This window comes from Papaver somniferum, chromosome 5 (assembly GCF_003573695.1).
Source record: "Papaver somniferum cultivar HN1 chromosome 5, ASM357369v1, whole genome shotgun sequence".
NCBI lineage: Eukaryota > Viridiplantae > Streptophyta > Magnoliopsida > Ranunculales > Papaveraceae > Papaver > Papaver somniferum.
This window is the reverse complement of record NC_039362.1, coordinates 141937142-141955968: the sequence shown is the minus strand read 5'-3', so window position 1 is coordinate 141955968 and position 18827 is coordinate 141937142. Positions and strand designations below refer to the sequence as shown.

Genomic DNA, 18827 nt, shown 5'->3' with positions numbered 1-18827 from the left:
TATCATCCCAATTTTCTGGCCATGAGAGGCTGATCTGTTTTTCATAGATGGCTAAAAGTTACATAAGTTTATAGATCTAAGGTTGCTGAATCAGGATATGATATGGATTTTATTGAAGAAATGGAGGCCAGACCCGTTATATGAGAATTTTCCAAAACCCAGTCCAAGTCGGTGCTTCGGTTGGTGAAAAAGAAAATCATCTTTCTGTTAATCAGGTATTCCTTTGCCTAGAATATGTAGTTATGTTAATTCAAGTTCCCCCTATTCTTAGTCTGATAGCTTGTTTTTGTCCCTACATGGATTAATTATGCTGATACAAGTGAAGATCTTGGTTTCATTGGGTCAATTTTGGTTTTTTTCTGTTGTTTTTTCTACTAGAAACCGTTCAATCACCCATACCCTCTTAGTTCTTAACCTTTGGAATTGGTTTTCCTTCTTACTGTGTTGTGCATCTCAATTTATTTTTCTATTGCCAGATCTCTATTGCAATTTTTGTAGCTTCTCAGCTGGGTCTTTGTATCACCATGTCTACAGTCTGACATGGTGATGTGTTACTTTTAGCCAAAAAAAAACAAACTCTCCAGTGACCCTTAAAATTGTGAAGTGTTTGACGATTTGTCATTGAGTTGTTAGACAAATTGTGTGATAGGTGGTTTTTTCTCTTAAAAAGATAGCGACAGTTTAATGTTAGAATCGTTTTTGAGATTAAATTAGGAAGTTCAAGGGGGTTGTATTTTAAATAGTTAATCCTTTTCATCTTGAGATGCATAGAGTCTTTGCTTCCGTCTCTAGAAGGGTCTTTGGAGATTTGTTTTATTTCAAAAAGTAGATGAGAATTGATAGGCCTTAGGTTTGGTTTCCACTTGAAAAAATCCATTTTTTTGTCTTCTATTCATATTACATGTTTAAATCGCTAGTGAAAATCTTTGTAGCTTTTAGTTTGTACTGATGTTTTTTAATATCCTTCCAGACACCCATTTGGTTTAATTTCCGTCTATGTCTCGCAAGCTCTAGGATCAGACAACCCATTAATTTCAGTGTTTTTACTGAGAATAAAATGGGGTGATTAATGAGGTTAATTTTGAATTTTCATAACTTTATCTTCTTCATATATTTTCTATGGCTTTTGTGACCTGATAGAGCATAAGTTAAATGAAAGTATTAGTTTTGCTCTTGCACAACTAGAAGCAGAATTTCAACAAGCAGCGACACATTACTTACAATCTGTAATGTAGCAAGAAAAGACAAATGATGATGTCCACTGCATATGACAAGAGTTCAGCCTAATATGGTTTTTTTTCTGAAGACAGTCTATCTAGCCATCATCAGAAACACGGGTATATGAGTAATATGTTGCAGGAAATTTTTGGAAAATAAGTTATTTTATGGTCTACATTTATCTGGATTACTAATCATATCCTAAAAATTCAGCAGTTTTTCTTACAAGTGAACTTATCGTAACCAGAAGCTATCAGAGCCTATGAGCTCTTTTTAATTTGGGTTTGTTTTCCTTTCAAGTATATTATTATATGTTCCTGTAGTTGTTGTAGTCAATCATTTGTGAACTTTACTTTTAGCCTTTCTTTGTTGTGTCTGGCTTAGTTCTTTATTAGCTTTTGTAGCACTCCCAGTTTATTAGATTTGTTTTCTGCTTTTATCTATCCTAAGATACTCATTTGCTTACTCCATATACTAGTTCAGTGTTTTGGGTACTGTGGTTCTCTGTTCTTATACATGTGCCAATCCCTAGTGATTTACTCTATCTGTGAAGTCTCTTTTATTTCTCTCATTTTCCTTAATGTTGTTTTGCGGTGTTATTCCCTTACCTTTTTGCTGAGAAATTTTGTGGTCCCCTCCTTTCTTTATTTTTTACATACTGCTCCAAATCTCTTTTTAATCCACCCTTTTCCTTCATTCTCAACTTCCTTGTAGAATTCCAAGCCTTAGTCCCCTGTCCTTGTGTCATTATGAAAATTCTTTCTTGGAACGTCCAAGGAATTGGACCCCGCAATTACTCAGGACCACTTAAATTATCTCAATCAGTTTTATAAGCCATACATAATCTTCCTTGCCGAGACAAAAGCGCCGCTGTCTCGAACGGAACTTCTTTTGAAAAAATCTCAATTTGCTGATTGGTTTATTGTAATGCCTGCGTTCTTTTTCTTTTCTTTTTCTTAAAATATTAGGGTGCGATCCTAGAAGTTACACATTGTGGAGTGTGAATCTAGTTGTCGTTGTGTTTCAATTGAGAAACATTTTTTGTTTGAGAAATAATATTTCTCTTTGTGTGAGCCTGCCCGTAGCGTGTACAAACGTTAATAGAGTTTTTATACTCGAATTTGCGACAAATTGACATCTGCCTTGGGTATGTGTCGAGTTTAAGTCTAAAGAAGGGTATTTTGGTCATTTTAATTTATTTTATAAGCTTTAATCTTTGAATTAAATTCATATCTTTGCTTTCACTTCTGATTTTCTCTTCCACCTTACATCAAAGAAAGAAAAATTCAATCAAACAAATTAGAGATTGAAGCTTGTTTCACATAGATTGATTTAATTGGGTGGTTTTTGGATCCGTTTGCTACACAAAAGGTAGGGGGAATTCTTCTTTCTAACTGTTTTTGAATTGATTTTAATGATTTCAGTCCTTTGATTTGATATTCAATGAAATTGAAGCTTCTTCATAATCTTATGATGCTCTTTATGATAGATTTATAATGTTTAAAACGAATTCATGCTTGTTCCTTTTGAATTTGATTCTAGGGTTCATGAAACAAGTTAGGGTTTTCATATAATTTGATGTTTAAACTGTATTACTTCTAAAAAACTATCCATGGGTTCTCTCAATTTATTGGAATTGATTTTTACTTTATCTTCAAACTCAATTTAAAGCATTTCAGAGATTTCTGAATACAATTTTCTGCCTTGTTTTTGGGCTAGCTTTTCACCCAGTTCATGTAGCTTTTATATTTGATTATATTTTTATACAAAATAGGGATTTCCAAGCTTTCAAACGAGATCAAGTTTGCTAAATTATGTTGCATAATGAATTATACCCGAATTTTTGATTACAGACTACTAAAACTGAATTTTCTGAAGGACGGCACTTCTGTCATGTATAGTTGAGAGATTTAAACATAGTTTTTTACCTCATTACCCTTGTTTACCATTTTTATGTCAATGCAGGGTTTCTTAGCTTTTTAATAGTACCAAAACTTCTGAATTTCATTGTGTAATGATTTTTATACGAATTTTTGAATGTCGATTGCTGAAACTGCAGTTTCTGAAAAACAGTGTAGCTATCCTGTCTTATTAAGATGTTTAAACATATATTTGTACCTTATTACTTTTGGTTATTATTTTTATGGCAGCTCGGAGGATTTGGAACTTGCCGGTTGACCGAACTCCACGGCCGATCGGAAGGCAAAATTTTTCCGGGCTGTCACAGTTGGTATCAGAGCATACGTTTCGATTTTCTTTGGGATTTTCTTTGTTTTGCATAAGTGTTTTCCACACTTTTACTCAGTTTTGTTTGGAAATTTTGGTACTGAAACATTGATTTCATTAAAGGTTTTGACAAAGTGTTAAGAATCTCTTTATTTTCTGAAATGTAGAAAAAACAACCAGATACTTTGATATGTATATGATTGGGTTGTTAGTAATGAGTAGTTACTAACAAAGTTAACCTTTTAAATGTTTATTTTATTGATTCTGAATAGTGTGATTTTAGCGTATTCTGCTTCAGCTAAGAAGAAGAAGGGTCTCAATAGAGAATTGAGACCGTAAAACAGAAAAGACGATCATATTTGTGGAGGTGATTTAGCAACACCACAACTCTGAAGGGAGCTTGAATCTGAGATCCGCGAGAATTGTATGGAGTTACTAGGAGGTAACGTGCGTAAGTCTCTTTCTTTGTTTTGAATTTCAGGATGAAATTCTTTTTAAGTGGGTAATAATGTAATGCCCGCGTTCTTTTTCTTAAAATATTAGGGTGCAATCCTAGAAGTTACACATTGTGGAGTGTGAATCTAGTTGTCGTTGTGTTTCAATTGAGAAACACTTGGTTTTTGTTTGAGAAATAATATTTCTCTTTGTGTGAGCCTTCCCGTAGCGTGTACAGACGTGAATAGAGTTTTTATACTCGAATTTGCGAAAAATTGACACCTGCCTTGGGTGTGTGTTGAGTTTAAGTCTAAAGAAGGGTATTTTGGTCATTTAAATTTCTTTGATAAGCTTTAATCTTTGAATTAAATTCATATCTTTGCTTTCACTTCTGATTTTCTCTTCCTCCCTACATCAAATAAAAGAAAAATTCTATCAAACAAATTAAAGATTGAAGCTTGTTTCACATAGATTGATTTAATTGGGTGTTTTTTGGATCCGTTTGCTACACAAAAGGTAGGAGGAATTATTCTTTCTAACTGTTTTTGAATTGATTTTAATGATTTTAGTTCTTTGATTTGATATTCAATGAAATTGAAGCTTCTTCATACTCTTATGATGCTCTTTACGATGGATTTATAATGTTTAAAACGAATTCATGCTTGTTCCTTTTGAATTTGATTTTAGGGTTCATGAAACAAGTTAGGTTTTTCCTATAATTTGATGTTTAAACTATATTACTTCTAAAAAACTAGCCATGGGTACTCTCAATTTATTGGGATTGATCTTTACTTTATCTTGAAACTCAATTTAAAGCATTTCAGAGATTTCTGAATACAATTTTCTGCCTTGTTTTTGGGATAGCTTTTCACCCAGTTCATGTAGATTTTATGTTTGATTATATTTTTATACCAAAAAGGGATTTCTCAGCTTTCAAACGAGACCAAGTTTGCTAAATCATGTTTCATAATGAATTCTACACGAATTTTTGATTACAGACTACTAAAACTGAATTTTCTGAAGGACGGCACTTCTGTCATGTTTAGTTGAGAGATTTAAACATAGTTTTGTACCTCATTACCCTTGTTTACCATTTTTATGTCAAAGTAGGGTTTCTTAGCTTTTTAATGGTATCAAAACTTCTGAATTTCATTGTGTACTGCTGAAACTGCAGTTTCTGAAAAACTGTGTAGCTGTCCTGTCTTATTAGGATGTTTAAACATATCTTTGTACCTTATTACTTTTGGTTATTATTTTTATGGCAGCTCGGAGGATTTGGAACTCCACGGTTGACCGAACTCCACGGCCGATCGGAAGGGAAAATTTTTCCGGGCCGTCACATTTATAGTTCCTTCCGTGGGAATTGCGAAAGGGCTAGCAATAGCGTGGCACAACAACATAGAAATGCACCTAATCTCATCAAACCTAAACATGTGCCATTTTAAAACAAAAATTGGAATAACTGAGGTGATAATTACTTGCGTTTATGGTGCAGTTGAGTCGGAAGATAAATTTTAATGATGGTCATATATTGTTAACATTGGTCAACAGGTCAAGAAACCTTGGTTGATAATTGGCGATTTAAACGTTATTCTAGATCCAGATGAAAAACAAGGTGGAAACAAAACAAGGTCAAGTAGCAAATCTTTCATAATTCGAACAATTGATCCTTTGGGACTACAAGATGCGGGGTACGAAGGAGCACTATTCACATGGTCAAATAATATAGAAGTTCATGCCAATATTTGTGAAAGAATCGACAGAGCTTTAACATCCTTCCAATGGACGCAAAAGTTTCCAGATACAAAGGTGAGTCATTTGACGAGAGTTGGTTCTGATCATACTTCACTCCTTCTTGATTCAAATCCTAAAAAAAAAAAATTACAAAAACCATTTAGATGCATTAAATCCTGGCTGTCACATCCTACTTTGGCTTCTTTAGTTGCCAACTCTTGGAACTATCACTCCAGCACACAGGACATAAATATCTTTTCGAAGCTTAAACTATTATCCTCAGACCTTTCTAAATGGAATTATGATGTGTTTGGAAACATCCATAAAAATATTAGATCCCTGAATAATAGGATTGATTGTCTACATACATCTGGAAATTTCGCCAAAAATCTAGATAAAATTAAACAATTCCAAGCGGATCTAGGCAACTGGTACAAAATCAAAAACGATTATCATCATCAAATTTTAAGATAAAAATTCTTCAAGGAATATGACCAAAACACATAATACTTCCATGTTACAGCTTCCAATAGAAAAAGAATCAATTCTATAAATTCTATTAGAGAACCTTCAGGTCTCTGGCTTTCAGACAGAGATCAAATCAATACCCTTCTAGTTAACCATTTTACCCAGATAGGTACATCTCAGAATAACAACTCGATGGAAGACTTACCAAGTTTTATTGATCCATGCATCTCTGAGGTTGAAAATTCTTCATTAATTGTTATCCCGTCAAAAGAAGGAATATGGAAGAAAATTTCCAAAATGAACCAATGGGGTGCCCCAGGACCAGATGGGTTTCAACCAGGTTTTCTTAAAGTCAACTGGGATATACTGGGCCCGGATATAATCCTTTCTGTTCAAGATTTTTTAAAAATCGGAATGATAAACCCAGAATTAAATTACTCCTTCATAACCCTGATTCCTAAAATATCTACCCCACAAACACCTGCATATTTTAGGCCCATCAGCCCGAGTAACACAATTTACAAGATCATATCCAAGATTATTGATAACAGGCTAAAACCTATCTTAAACAAGATAATATCCCCTAATCAATCTGCTTTTCTCCCGAGGAGATAAATCACGGACAACATTATCATAGCTCATGAGCTTATTCACTCCATGAAAAATTCAAAAGCTACAAAAGGAAATTTCGCTTTAAAATTAGACCTCTCTAAAGCTTTTGACAGAATATAATGGAATTTTATTAAATCGGCTCTTCTAGCGTTTGGTTTTTGTAGTCCTTGGGTTAATCTCATAATGTAGTGCATTTCCACAACTTCTTTTTTTATCCTTCTAAATGGCTCTCCGGGTCCAATTTTCTCCACCTCTAGAGGCCTATGACAGGGTGATCCGCTTTCTCCATACCTTTTCCTAATATGCATGGAGATTCTTTCTAGACTCCTGGAAAAATCTGTTTCTGAAAAGAAAATTTCGGGACTCAAGATTAATAAAGATGCCCTGAATATTTCACATTTTTTCTTCGCAGATGACAATTTTTTATTCACAAGAGCTAATCTAGGCGATGCAAAAAACTTGTTAGATATCCTATCAAGATTTGGAGATATTACGGGTCAGATGGTTAACCTCCAAAATTCTGGTATCTACTACAGTCCTAGAATTCATCCAAAACACGGGAAAATTATAGCGAGGATCCTAAAAGTTCCCCTTCTGACAAAAAATGAGAGGTACCTAGGAACTCCCGATTTTTTGATAAAAATAAAAAACAAAATTTCGAACCTCTGCTTCAAAAATACTATGCCACTCTTCAAAGCTGGAAATCTAAGTTACTTTTTCAAGCTGGCAGAACAATACTAATAAAGTCCATCCTTAAAGGATTTCCAACCTACCAAATGCAAGTGCTTTCTCTCCCTATATAAACGCTAGATCAAATAGACAAAATCCAAAGAAACTTTTGGTGGAATACAAAAAAGCACAAAAGTAGGGGAGGCTATATAAATACCTGGATCAGCATCTGCAAGCCCATCTCTCAAGGGGGTCTAGGTATTAAGAATCCACACCAATTTAATATAGCTCTTCTTACGAAACTTTCCAATCGTCATATTTCAAAAAAAGATCAACTATGGGTTCAACTTCTCAAAGCCAAATATTTCCCAAAATCCCATCCTCTGGAATTCTCAAGATCTTCTAAATTATCATGGATTTGGACTAGCATAAAAAAAGGGCTGGAGCTCATTAAAGGTAATTTTGTCTGGCAAGTAAAAAACGGAGCGTCTACTAAAATATGGGAAGATAAATGGGTGCCTAATACATATATTATTCAAAAACCCATTAATATTCAAGATCATATTCTGCAGAAGGTAAATGAGTTGATGACTACTGAAGATACCTGGGATCTAGACAAGATATAAGAGCTAAGATTCTAGCAATTTCTCCGAAAAAATAAGAACAAGAAAAAATAAGATGGCAACATCACCCCTCAGGAGTCTTTTCGGAAAAAAAATGTATATAACTTTATCATAAACCAAAACCAAGAAGATAATGGCCTAAATACTTTTCCTTGGCAAAAAATATGGAAGATACAAGTAATTCCAAGAATCAAATTATTTGTTTGAAAATTAGCTCGAAAAGCCCTTCCAACAAATTTAAGACTCGGAGCTCATAATAAGGAGGTAAACACAGAGTGTCCAATGTGCGATTCACATGACCAAAAATCGGAACAACACCTCTTTCGGTTTTATCCTGTTGCAAGAGCCATTTGGTTTGGTCTCTCTCTAGAATCAGTGAATACGATAATTGGTGCGGACGCAATAGTTAATTGGATACATGAGTGAATCACGGACAAAGAATTCTCCCAATGGTCGGATAACATCGCGATTGTTTCGTGGTTTATTTGGAAGTACAGATGTTCGGTGGTCTTCGAAAAAATCATTCCGAACCCGAATCAACTCTTAGAGAAAATCAATAAATTCCTGAACCAGAATTCCAAAGGAAAGAGCCAAATAAAAATGAAGAACAAAGAAAAAAATATCCCCAAGGAAAAATGGCCAGATCTAAAGTCGGACTGGATAATCTTTATTGATGGGGCTTTTAAAAAAGAAGATTCAACGGTGGGGTACGCATTTCTACTTTACTCAGTGGATAGCGAATCATTCTTGCACTTTGCAGCGGGATCGGAGTAGGCTTCCTCAGCTTTTCATGCAGAATCGAAAGCTTTGTTAAAAGCCTCGTCTTGGTTAAGTGAAAATATATTATCTAGTGTCTCGATAGCAACAAACTGCAAAACTCTAAAGGAATCGATTAAAAATATTTACAATGATTCTCCTTGGAATGCTGATAATACCATTCAGGAAACTATCGCAATTCTGGAAAAGCTTCCTCAAGCCCAGGTAAAGTATATAAACAGGAAATACAACTATGCAGCGGATTAAATTGCCAAAGAAGTTAGGTTAAAGCATCTCAGGCACATGTCTTCCATTATCCAACAAAGAGTTTCAAAATCTAGTGTTATTTCCAATGTTTTTGTCAAAAATGAGATTTTAAATCTCTTATACTTTGTTATTTGATTAATATATTTTGTCTTTCCATCAAAAAAAAAAGTCTCCGTACCATGGATCCTTGCTTTATTTTGGTGGGTACATTTATTCTCTTATTAATTTATGTTATTAACAAACACCAAGACTAAAGCTATTCTCTCGTTAATTTGCGTTATTGACCAACACCAAGACTAAGGATATATTCTATGAACATGGTTTTCAGATAACTACGTAATAATATATTTCAAAAATTAAGTACTTCGTGTCGACATCTAAAAATTTGAGGGAATCGAGTTTCTTTCTGTGTTTGTTTTTCTGATGTGATAACGTATTCTATGTTTTCTTTCCTCATGTGATAATTTCATTCCAGAATGGATACCATACGGTATTCTGCCCACCAATTTACGTGAGAGAAAAATTTGTTATCTGACTCATGTTTGAGAGGGAAAATTGTCATTCACCAATAAATACAAGAGATATCGCCCCGACCAGCCTCTTTAACGATCATAACAAAAAATGACGCCTCTATGAAAAGACAGTGGATTTTGATCAAAAGCAGAGATTGACTTGCTCGTATTTCCTTTGGGGAAATTAGGCGCAGGCCCAGAATTTTTCTTTTCTTACCGCCAGGCCCACAATTACTTTTCCCTACAGTCGCACCCAACATTATTTAAAATTATTAAAAACGTGCAGAGTTCCTCAATTACCCTTCAGCGGTTCTGGGCAGTTTTATTAACTCCCAAAAACGGTCGGAACCATTTCTTTTCTCTTCTTCTCATTTTTTCTTCATCCGTTTTTCTATTCATATTCCTCCATAAACACTGTAACGGATGATTGATGATTGAAGTTGATCAAACCCTAAAACCGATGATTGAAGTTGATCAAACCCTAAAAATCAATTTCAAACTCTAAAAAACCTTAACCCTAGAATTCATTAGAACCAAAATGAATGAAACACCAACAAAAACACGTCTTCAGAAATCAAAAGAGAAGAAGTTAGGTACTAAAACTAGTTTAATCGATCTTATTCTTGCACGCATTCGGTACATTTGATTTTATTTGATTTTCGATTTTAATTTTTGTTCTTGATGCTTCAGATGAAAAAGGGAAAATCGAAGGAAAAATGAAGTCGAAGAAACAGAAAAAACCCGGTGAGATTTATCATTAGCTTCATCTGTTAGTGTTTGATTTTGTTTTTTTTTGAATTTTTTTTTAATCTTAAATTTTGTTACAGTAATTGCCGATGATGAACCTAAAAAGAAAACTGTTTCTGGTGAGAGTTTCATTCTGAATACCCATAATTTTTTTTGAGTTATCACTTTATTCTTCTTCGATTTTAACATAATTTTCTCCTCAATGTGATTTTACCTACTGATGTTGAAGATGAACAAGAAGAAATTGATAGTGTCGAAACACTGAAGGAGATGCAAATCAAGGCAAAGGGAGATGCTCTGAAGAAGAGTAAGAAAGGCTCTGATATGCATAACTAGTTCTCATGTGTGATTCTGCATAACATAAATCTGCATAACTTGTTCTGCAGATGCATGACAGGGTATGCAACATCAAATTAATGTGTGTAACTTGTTATTCAGATGCATGACAGGTTATGCTTACAAAAAAAAACACTGCATAACACCTGTTTTTAAGTGTTGCTTTTTAATTTTCATCTGTTTAAATTTTAACTTTCATCTGCTTACTAAAGTTACTGCATAACTTAAATAGCTTATTTATTTGTGTGTTGAAAAGATCCTGAAGCAACCCCATCAAGGAAGTCGCAGATATTAAAATATCAGGTGTCACCTCAAGTATCACCTAGTTCACCTAGGCCTGAAAAAGATACTAAGGAAAAAAAGAAAGCAAAGAAAGCTGCACCAAAGGAAGTATTGAGTGATGATACAGATAATGAGGATGATAATACAAATGATGCCGAAGATGGTAAGATTTGCTTGTGGTATCTTCTGTGTGATATATTGTTTAATTGGTGTCATTGATTTGTTACAATATGATTTGGCCTGTTTCAGTGAAGCAAGCTGTTGATCATCAGAAGAAAAGAAAAAGACATGAACCCAAACAATCGAAAGACCTGAGAAGGATGAAGAAGAAGCAAATCGAAAAATCCGAGAGTGAAGAGGAAGAAGAAGAAGAATCTAATAAGCAATGTGTTTTCTATAAACAAGGTGCGTTGAATTACTTCCTGTTCCTGTTATGCATCAGTTAATAAACTTCTCTTATCATTTACCTGCTTGTTTGTATGTAAAACACATTATGCTTGTTAAAAAAACAAATGCATAACAGATTGTGCCTTCTTAAAAAATATGCAGAATATGTTATCCAGTCAACTGTTTTTTTACGTAGTATTAACTAGTAGTGCATGATAGATTATGCATGGTAAAAGATGTGCATAATGGTTTATGCAGATACCTGAGAAAGAGGCATGTGTGGTTAAATACATAATAAGTTAAGCAGGGTTGTGTTTTTAAATGCATAATAAGTTATGCACCTTAACAAATCAATGCATGGCATATTATTCAGTTCCAATATTAAATGCATGACTAGTTATGCATTGTTTAGACTTGCTGCATCACAGGTTATGCATATAAAAAATGTTGTTATATTTGTTATGCATTCCTTTGTTGTTCTAAAATAGCAGTTCTAAAATGCATTTTTTTTGTTCTTTTTTTATGCAGTTAAACCTAAAACCAAATATGCAGTTCAAGGAGGTACTTATAGAGCAGGTTTCCTTAGGGTAGGTCACTTGTTTAGTAAGATAAAAGACAGAGGTGGTTTGAATCCGTTGCAGGATAACATGATGAATGTGTGTGTGTTTGGAAAGTTCTATAACTGGTTATATGCTGCAAACATGGAATACTTGGATGCTAAGAGCAACAAGCTGATGGATGAAGTCTTTCTATCATATGACCATGAATATTTGAATCAACATTCATTCAAGTTGTCTGAAAACAAGTCCATAGCATCAACGTCTAGTGAGCTTGCTATTACATTTCTGATTCCAAGAATTGAAGGAGACAGAGGAAATGATATTTTGACTTCGAAGGCAGAGATAGAGCTGACTCAGTCACATCCCCTCGTCAAGCAATTCCCATTCAAAACAAAGCCAGGATTTATCAGCAAAGATCCCAAAGCACGGGTAACAAAGGTGTGGATAGATGATATTGAAAGGCTGGTGTTGGAAAAACTTGATAAGAAAGGTCATGAAGAGGAAGTTGTCTGCCTTATCTGCCTTTACATGCTAGTTGTCTTGTTCTTTCGTCGTTCAAGTGGAGACAATTTAGACGTCTCGTATGTTGGTTTGGTTAAGGATTTGGAAACCATGGACTCTGTCTCTTTTCCTGATCTTATTCATGAACACCTGATGGAGAGCATCAAGACTGTCAAAAGAAACAATCTTCATATCAGGAATTGCAGTGGTTGCACTATATATTCTCTTGTGAGTTAGTTTTTTTTTTACTTTCATAACATCTGTCAATAAATATTACTTTCTTGGATACAAAATATCTTATTAGTTATTATTTTTTGCAGCTTTGGTTGGCTGAGCATTCTAACATAGATGAGATATCATCAGACATCGTCAAGGTAATTTCCAATGCTACACCGAGAGCTGCGAAGTGGGACTTGGCAGCAATGAAGAAAGCAATGCTCAAGAAGAATATTACGTTCTTAAAGGTACCTGTTTGTGAACATTTCATGATTTATAATTGACCTTCATGCATCTATGACAGTATCTCTAAATTCCTTAAAAATGAATGCATAATAAGTTACGTTAGCAAAAAAGGATAACTGCATAATAAGTTATGCACCTTAATAAATCAATGCATAACATGTTATGCAGCCGAATATATGAATGCATGACCGGTTATGCATTTTTCAATATTGAAAAGGAGTTAAGCAGGGTTGTGTTTTTAAAATGCATAATAAGTTATGCACATTAACAAATCAATGCATGACATATTATTCAGTTCCAATATTAAATGCATGACTAGTTATGCATTGTTTAGATTAGCTGCATCACAGGTTATGCATATAAAAAATGTTGTTATATTTGTTATGCATTCCTTTGATGAGTGTCTTTAATCATGTTGCAGTATAATGAGAAATTTAGATATGAGTACAGTGCAATGGAGATGGAATTCTGTGAACCAAGAAAACCAAGAAAAAGGAAAGAGATATATGATCTCGTCGCAATGAATCTTGAAGAGAACATGGAAAATTATGAAGAAGCATTTCTGGATGCGATTAAGATCATTGAACAAGAAACGTGTCCCCCCGATTGTGCTGAAGCAAGGTTGCAGATCATTGAAGCAAAGCTGAAAGACATGAAGCAGACTCAGGAGAGGAATAGACAGAGTGGAGTAGACTTCAATGAAAAGTTGTATAATTACGTGAAGGAATTGCTCGTTGATTGTGGCAACATAGAAGTGCAGGAGGAGTCGTCAGGGGGACCTAGTGTCAATGTATCATCAGCTAAGCCAAGCGACCCACTGAGCCAAAACTTTCCAAGGAATGAGACTCTTGTTGAACTGGTATCTTCAACTGAACCACCTACACAAGAATCAGTGCCAGAAGTTATCAGACTCGATAGCCAAGACCAAACGGCTAGTCAAGGTATCCAGTCTTCACCTTTCAAGTTCATGGACATGGAAAAAGCTGTTAATCTCTCCAGCGACGACAAGGAAACAGAAACTCAAGTGGAATTGGAGACAACACCAAATATAGCAACAACACAAGAAAGGCTTGAAGCACATGAAAGAGACTTTTTGGCCGGTGGTGATGATGACATTCTTCCAGAACCTCAGAAGAAAGCAAAAGAATATGTGGTGCCCACATTTAATCTGCATTTATCACAACCTGCTGCTGCAATTAAAGATGATGCTGGTGGACCACAACAACAAGCTGAAAATCTGCAACAACCCGCTGTTGAGATACCACAACATCAAACTGAAGAACCACAACAACCAGAAGAACCAGTGGCTGAAAAGCCACAACAAGTAGCTGTTGAGATGGTTGTTGATGCAGAGAAGGAGATGGTGGTTGAGAATCCTTTAACTCCTGGTGCCACACAAGATGCTGAAAGAGAAAACGGCTATAATGAAGATGCTGAGATGGAGACCATTTCAAAAAACCTGGTACCTAAAATATAAACAGATTTTGTATTTTAAAACTTTTAGAAAAGCAACATAACATCTTTTATTATGGTATTTTTATTAATGTCAAATCAACTATGTACTACTTATTATTTTTAATCAACTATAAACTGTTTACTATATTGTTGTTTTGCTGTTTAATCAACTATTTACTTAATTTCATAATAAACTGTTTATATCTAACACATTTTAGTTACATGAATCTCTAGGAAGAAGACGTAGGAGGGGAGTTTGTACCACGAACAGAATTTTTGAAGAGGTCAACACTGAAGAAAAATTCAGTATTGAAGCGAAAAGCAAACAAGGCAGAAGAGGATGTGAAGCAACCAGGAAGCAAGGTAAGAAGAATCAAGGAAAGGACAACATGGAATCAAAGGACAACCAGTGTACTACTCAAATATTGTGAGCTAGGGAAGCAGAAAAAGCAAAAAGACAAGCTTGATGAGAATAAAGTTGAAGAAGAAAATCCCCGTACGTCTGCTGGCCGCTGGAAACAATGGAATGCTTTCAAGATTACAAGGATACAATATAATCAGCCATGATGGAAGTACTGGAGACATACTTTGAGAATGCCAACAGCCTGTAAGTACATCAAAATTACCTTTATGCTTGTTTGCATAATATGTCATGCAGCTCCCAATGTTTAATGCATGGTTAGTTATGATTGTTTAAAATATCTACATCACATGTTATGCAGCTCCAATGTTTAATGCATGTTCAGTTATGCAAAAAATGTTGTTATATTTATTATGCATGTTTAAGAAATCAATGCATTACAGGTTATGCTTCTTATGAAATAAATGCATAACAAGTTATGCTTAAAAAAAAACCCATGCATAACACAACCCTCTAGTTTATGGTTCTGCCACATGTCACTTGAATAAAACATCTCACCAATTATGTCTTATGTCATCTGCAGAAATTCGGCTTGGAGTATCAGATAAGGAGAAGACCCGTACTTGTGGGATATTCGGATTCACGAAGATATAATAAGGTGGCTAATGAACAACAAAAACTTAGAAGACCAAGTAGTACGCTACTACAGTTATAGGTTGTTCAGGAAGCGAGAAAATGAAAAGATGGATGATAGTGTTGAACATAGGTATGCGGAGTCTGCATTCATGACACCAGATGCTTGGGTAAGTCAAGAAAATAAAATCATTTTGCTACATAACAAGTCATTCCTGCATATTATCTTATGCCCATATAATTACTTCAGATAAAATGTTATGCAAGTAGATTGAACTGCATAACAAGTTATTCAGCATTGTTTTCTACACCTGTTGTGCACCCTTTCAATTGCATCCACTAACTTTTTTTTCCTAAAAAATATTTCTTTTGCAGTTCTTTGTTAAAACAAAGGAGAAAGATGGGATTGCCAAATTGGTTGGAGAATTCATCTTGATTCTCCCTATTGAAGTTGAGAGAATGTTCATTCCAATGAACTATATGACAAAGGAAAACCCTGCTGGTACACATTGGACATTGTTAGAGTATGACTTTTCAGAGGGTGAGTGGAACTACTATAACAGTCTTGAATGCTATAAATATAACTGCAAGAAACAAGCTCTCATAATGGCAAAGGCTTGTATGCCGTATTTGATCCAAAGATATGATGAACTGAATCTATCACCACAAATCGTGGATATAAAGCGGGAACCGCTTGTATACAGGGATTTTTTACCAAGATTGTTCCTGAACAAGGTCATCACCTCGACTGCCTCATATTTGTATGCTATTATATGAAGATGAGCATGAAGTCTCAAGTCAGGGACAAATGTCTGATGTTGGGAAAGGAAGATGCAGTAGAAAAAGCCAACAAGAAAAGAGTAAGTCTGGTATTGAAAATGCTGACGGATCTTGGAAACAGTTGGGCGATAGATGCCAATGAAGACATCTGGGATGATGTTGCGTGTCAATGTGATGAAGCTGCGTGTCAAATGTGAAGCTATGCATAATAGAAAGGCTCAAACATAACTTTGTTTTAACAACCTGTGTGTTGTTGGTAGGTTGAGAAATTTAACTTGGGAGTGAAAACTAATGGGAAAGTAGTTAGTGTGAAGCTTAACTTCAGTCAGTAGTTATGTGTAATGTGTTGGTATGAAAACTTAACTTTATTCAGTAGTTCTTGTCAGAACAACTTATGTTATCTTGTCGATGTTTATATATATATTTATTATATATCAATGCTGGTTTCAGTGCTTCTATTTGCTGCAATCTTATTTCATTTAACTGTACTATGATATAAATCTTACAAGGAAAATGAAGGAACAACAAGTTACATATAAACATCTAAATAACAAGTTATGCAACAAAATAAACCTGAATAACATGTTATTCCTAATAAAATAAATGTGACTTGTTATGCAGACGCATGACTTGTTATGCAGATGAAGATGCATGAAGGAACCACATTTGCATGAGTCGTTATGCAACCATCTTTAAAAAAATAAATGCATAAAAGATCGTGCATCGTCGAAAAACAATGCATAAGAGATTATGCATCTTCAAAACAATAACACATAATACGTTATGCATCATAAAAACTAATGCATAACAAGTTATGCATCATCAAAAACTAAAGCATAATCCATTATGCATTTAAGAATAAAAATGAAAACATTATCTGATAGAAGCAGAAAAACACACAGTATAAAATTTTTTTTTTTTCATAAAACCAATACAAAAAAGAAACTAAGTAAAGAAAAAGTACTTGTTCATAAAAACTAATACAGAAACTAATGAAAGAAAAATGAATAAGGTTCAAACATAAAAGTAATAGTCTGAAGAAACAAACAAGATAATTTCTCTTCTTTAACTTCCCTTAGGCTGCTTCGGCGGCTTCGGAGGATTCTTGTAACAGGTAGGATTTGTACATGTTTGCTTGTTATGATGACCAAGATCAAAACAATTACCACAACGCATAGCTCTCCTGGGCGGATTCTCATATCTTCTCAAATGCCTATTAGCTTGTGCTTTCCCTGGAGGCCTCCTAACATCAGGTACATCGATAATATCATTACCTTCATAAACTTCAGGCTGTTATAGTTCGGAATAGGATGAATTGCATGACTGTAGGCATTATTGAAGTATGAAGTAGTGAAATAAGGTTCAACAAAATCATATGTATTAGAACCATACATTGTTATCGATGCGAAAGCATGCACACATGGAAACCCGTAGACGCGCCACCTCTGACAGGTACATGTCCTTGCCTCAAGGTTAAAACTATGAGAACTGTCCCCTCCTTCCACTTCATAAACATGAGTATCAGACTGTATAACCAGCCAGGTTAAACCCCCATCAATAAGAGCCTTCATCTTATTTTCATTCTTCGGTGTGAGAATTGTTATGAAACTATTACCAGTATTCCGCCTTTCTGACATCATACTCATCACATCCTTCCTTATCTGATCCAGAAGAGCATTTGCAGGGAGCTTCTTGTGTACCTTCATCCAACTATTGAAGGATTCAGCAAGAGTAGAAGATGTCCTACCATACCAAAAACCCTGGAAAAAGGCATTTGACCACTTCTCTGGAGGGATATCTTCAATATAGTCGGAAACCCAACCACAACCAAGACCCCTAATAGTAGCGATGGCAGTTTGGAAACCTTCGGGACTAAGAGCATAAGCAGCAGCTTGAAATGAATCAATAACTGCACCATACCTTTCGTCAGATGCATTAATAGGTAAGTTCATCTTAAGATGATAATAGCAGAAACTATGGAAGGCTCCAGGAAAGTAAAATGGAATCGCTCTCTTTAATCCTTCTGCACGATCAGATAAAAATGTGATTGGCCTTTGATCATGATTAAGAACATTACTCAAATTCCTCATGAACCATTCCCAGTTATCATTATCTTCATCAGGTACCAGGGCCATGGCTAGTAGGAAGAAGCCTGCACAGAAAAAAATAAAATAAAATCAAGCCAGCATCTACAAGAAGTATGTGCATCTAAAAAAATGCATAATGGCTCATGCATCTAAACTAAATAATGCATAATACATTATGCAGCTAAAAAAAAAATGTATAATGTCTGATGCATCTAAACAGAAATGATGCATGACCAGAAAAGTGAAAACAAATAATGCATAATGTCTTATGCATCTAAACTAAATGATGCATAAGACATTATGCATGTGCATAAAAAGGATGCATAAAATCAATAAGTGAAAACCATAATGCATAAGACATTATGCAGCTAAAACAAAAAATGTATAATGTCTTATGCATCTAAAATAGAAATGATGCTTAATCAGAAAAGTGAAAACAAATAATGCATAATGTCTTATGCATCTAAACTAAATGATGCATAAGACATTATGCATGTGCATAAAAAGGATGCATAAAATCAATAAGTGAAAACCATAATGCATAAGACATTATGCACCTAAAACAAAAAATGTATAATGTCTTATGCATCTAAAACAAAAATGATGCATAACCAGAAAAGTGAAAACAATAACGCATAAGACATTATGAAGCAAAAATAAATAATGCATGAGACATTATGCACATATATAAAAAGGATGCATTATCAGAAAAATTA

At 34.6% G+C, this 18827-nt stretch overlaps 1 protein-coding gene across 1 annotated transcript; it reads left to right on the top strand.

Annotated features, from left to right (window-relative positions):
- The first annotated feature begins 10227 nt into the window (after positions 1-10227).
- Positions 10228-11331, top strand: LOC113279745 (uncharacterized protein DDB_G0286299-like). The gene is made up of 5 exons (XM_026528416.1): positions 10228-10264; positions 10348-10386; positions 10497-10574; positions 10860-11048; positions 11135-11331. Exons 1-5 carry the CDS (start codon positions 10237-10239, stop codon positions 11329-11331), a joined length of 531 nt encoding a protein of 176 aa, XP_026384201.1. The 5' UTR covers positions 10228-10236.
- The last annotated feature ends 7496 nt before the right edge of the window (positions 11332-18827 follow it).

Excerpts from the sequence above, each read along its gene's own strand:
- LOC113279745 (XM_026528416.1), top strand. The coding sequence starts at position 10,237 with ATGAAGTCGAAGAAACAGAAAAAACCCG. Across the intron at positions 10,575-10,859 it reads GGGAGATGCTCTGAAGAAGA|ATCCTGAAGCAACCCCATCA; the intron begins GTAAGAAAGGCT and ends TGTGTTGAAAAG. Across the intron at positions 11,049-11,134 it reads TACAAATGATGCCGAAGATG|TGAAGCAAGCTGTTGATCAT; the intron begins GTAAGATTTGCT and ends GGCCTGTTTCAG.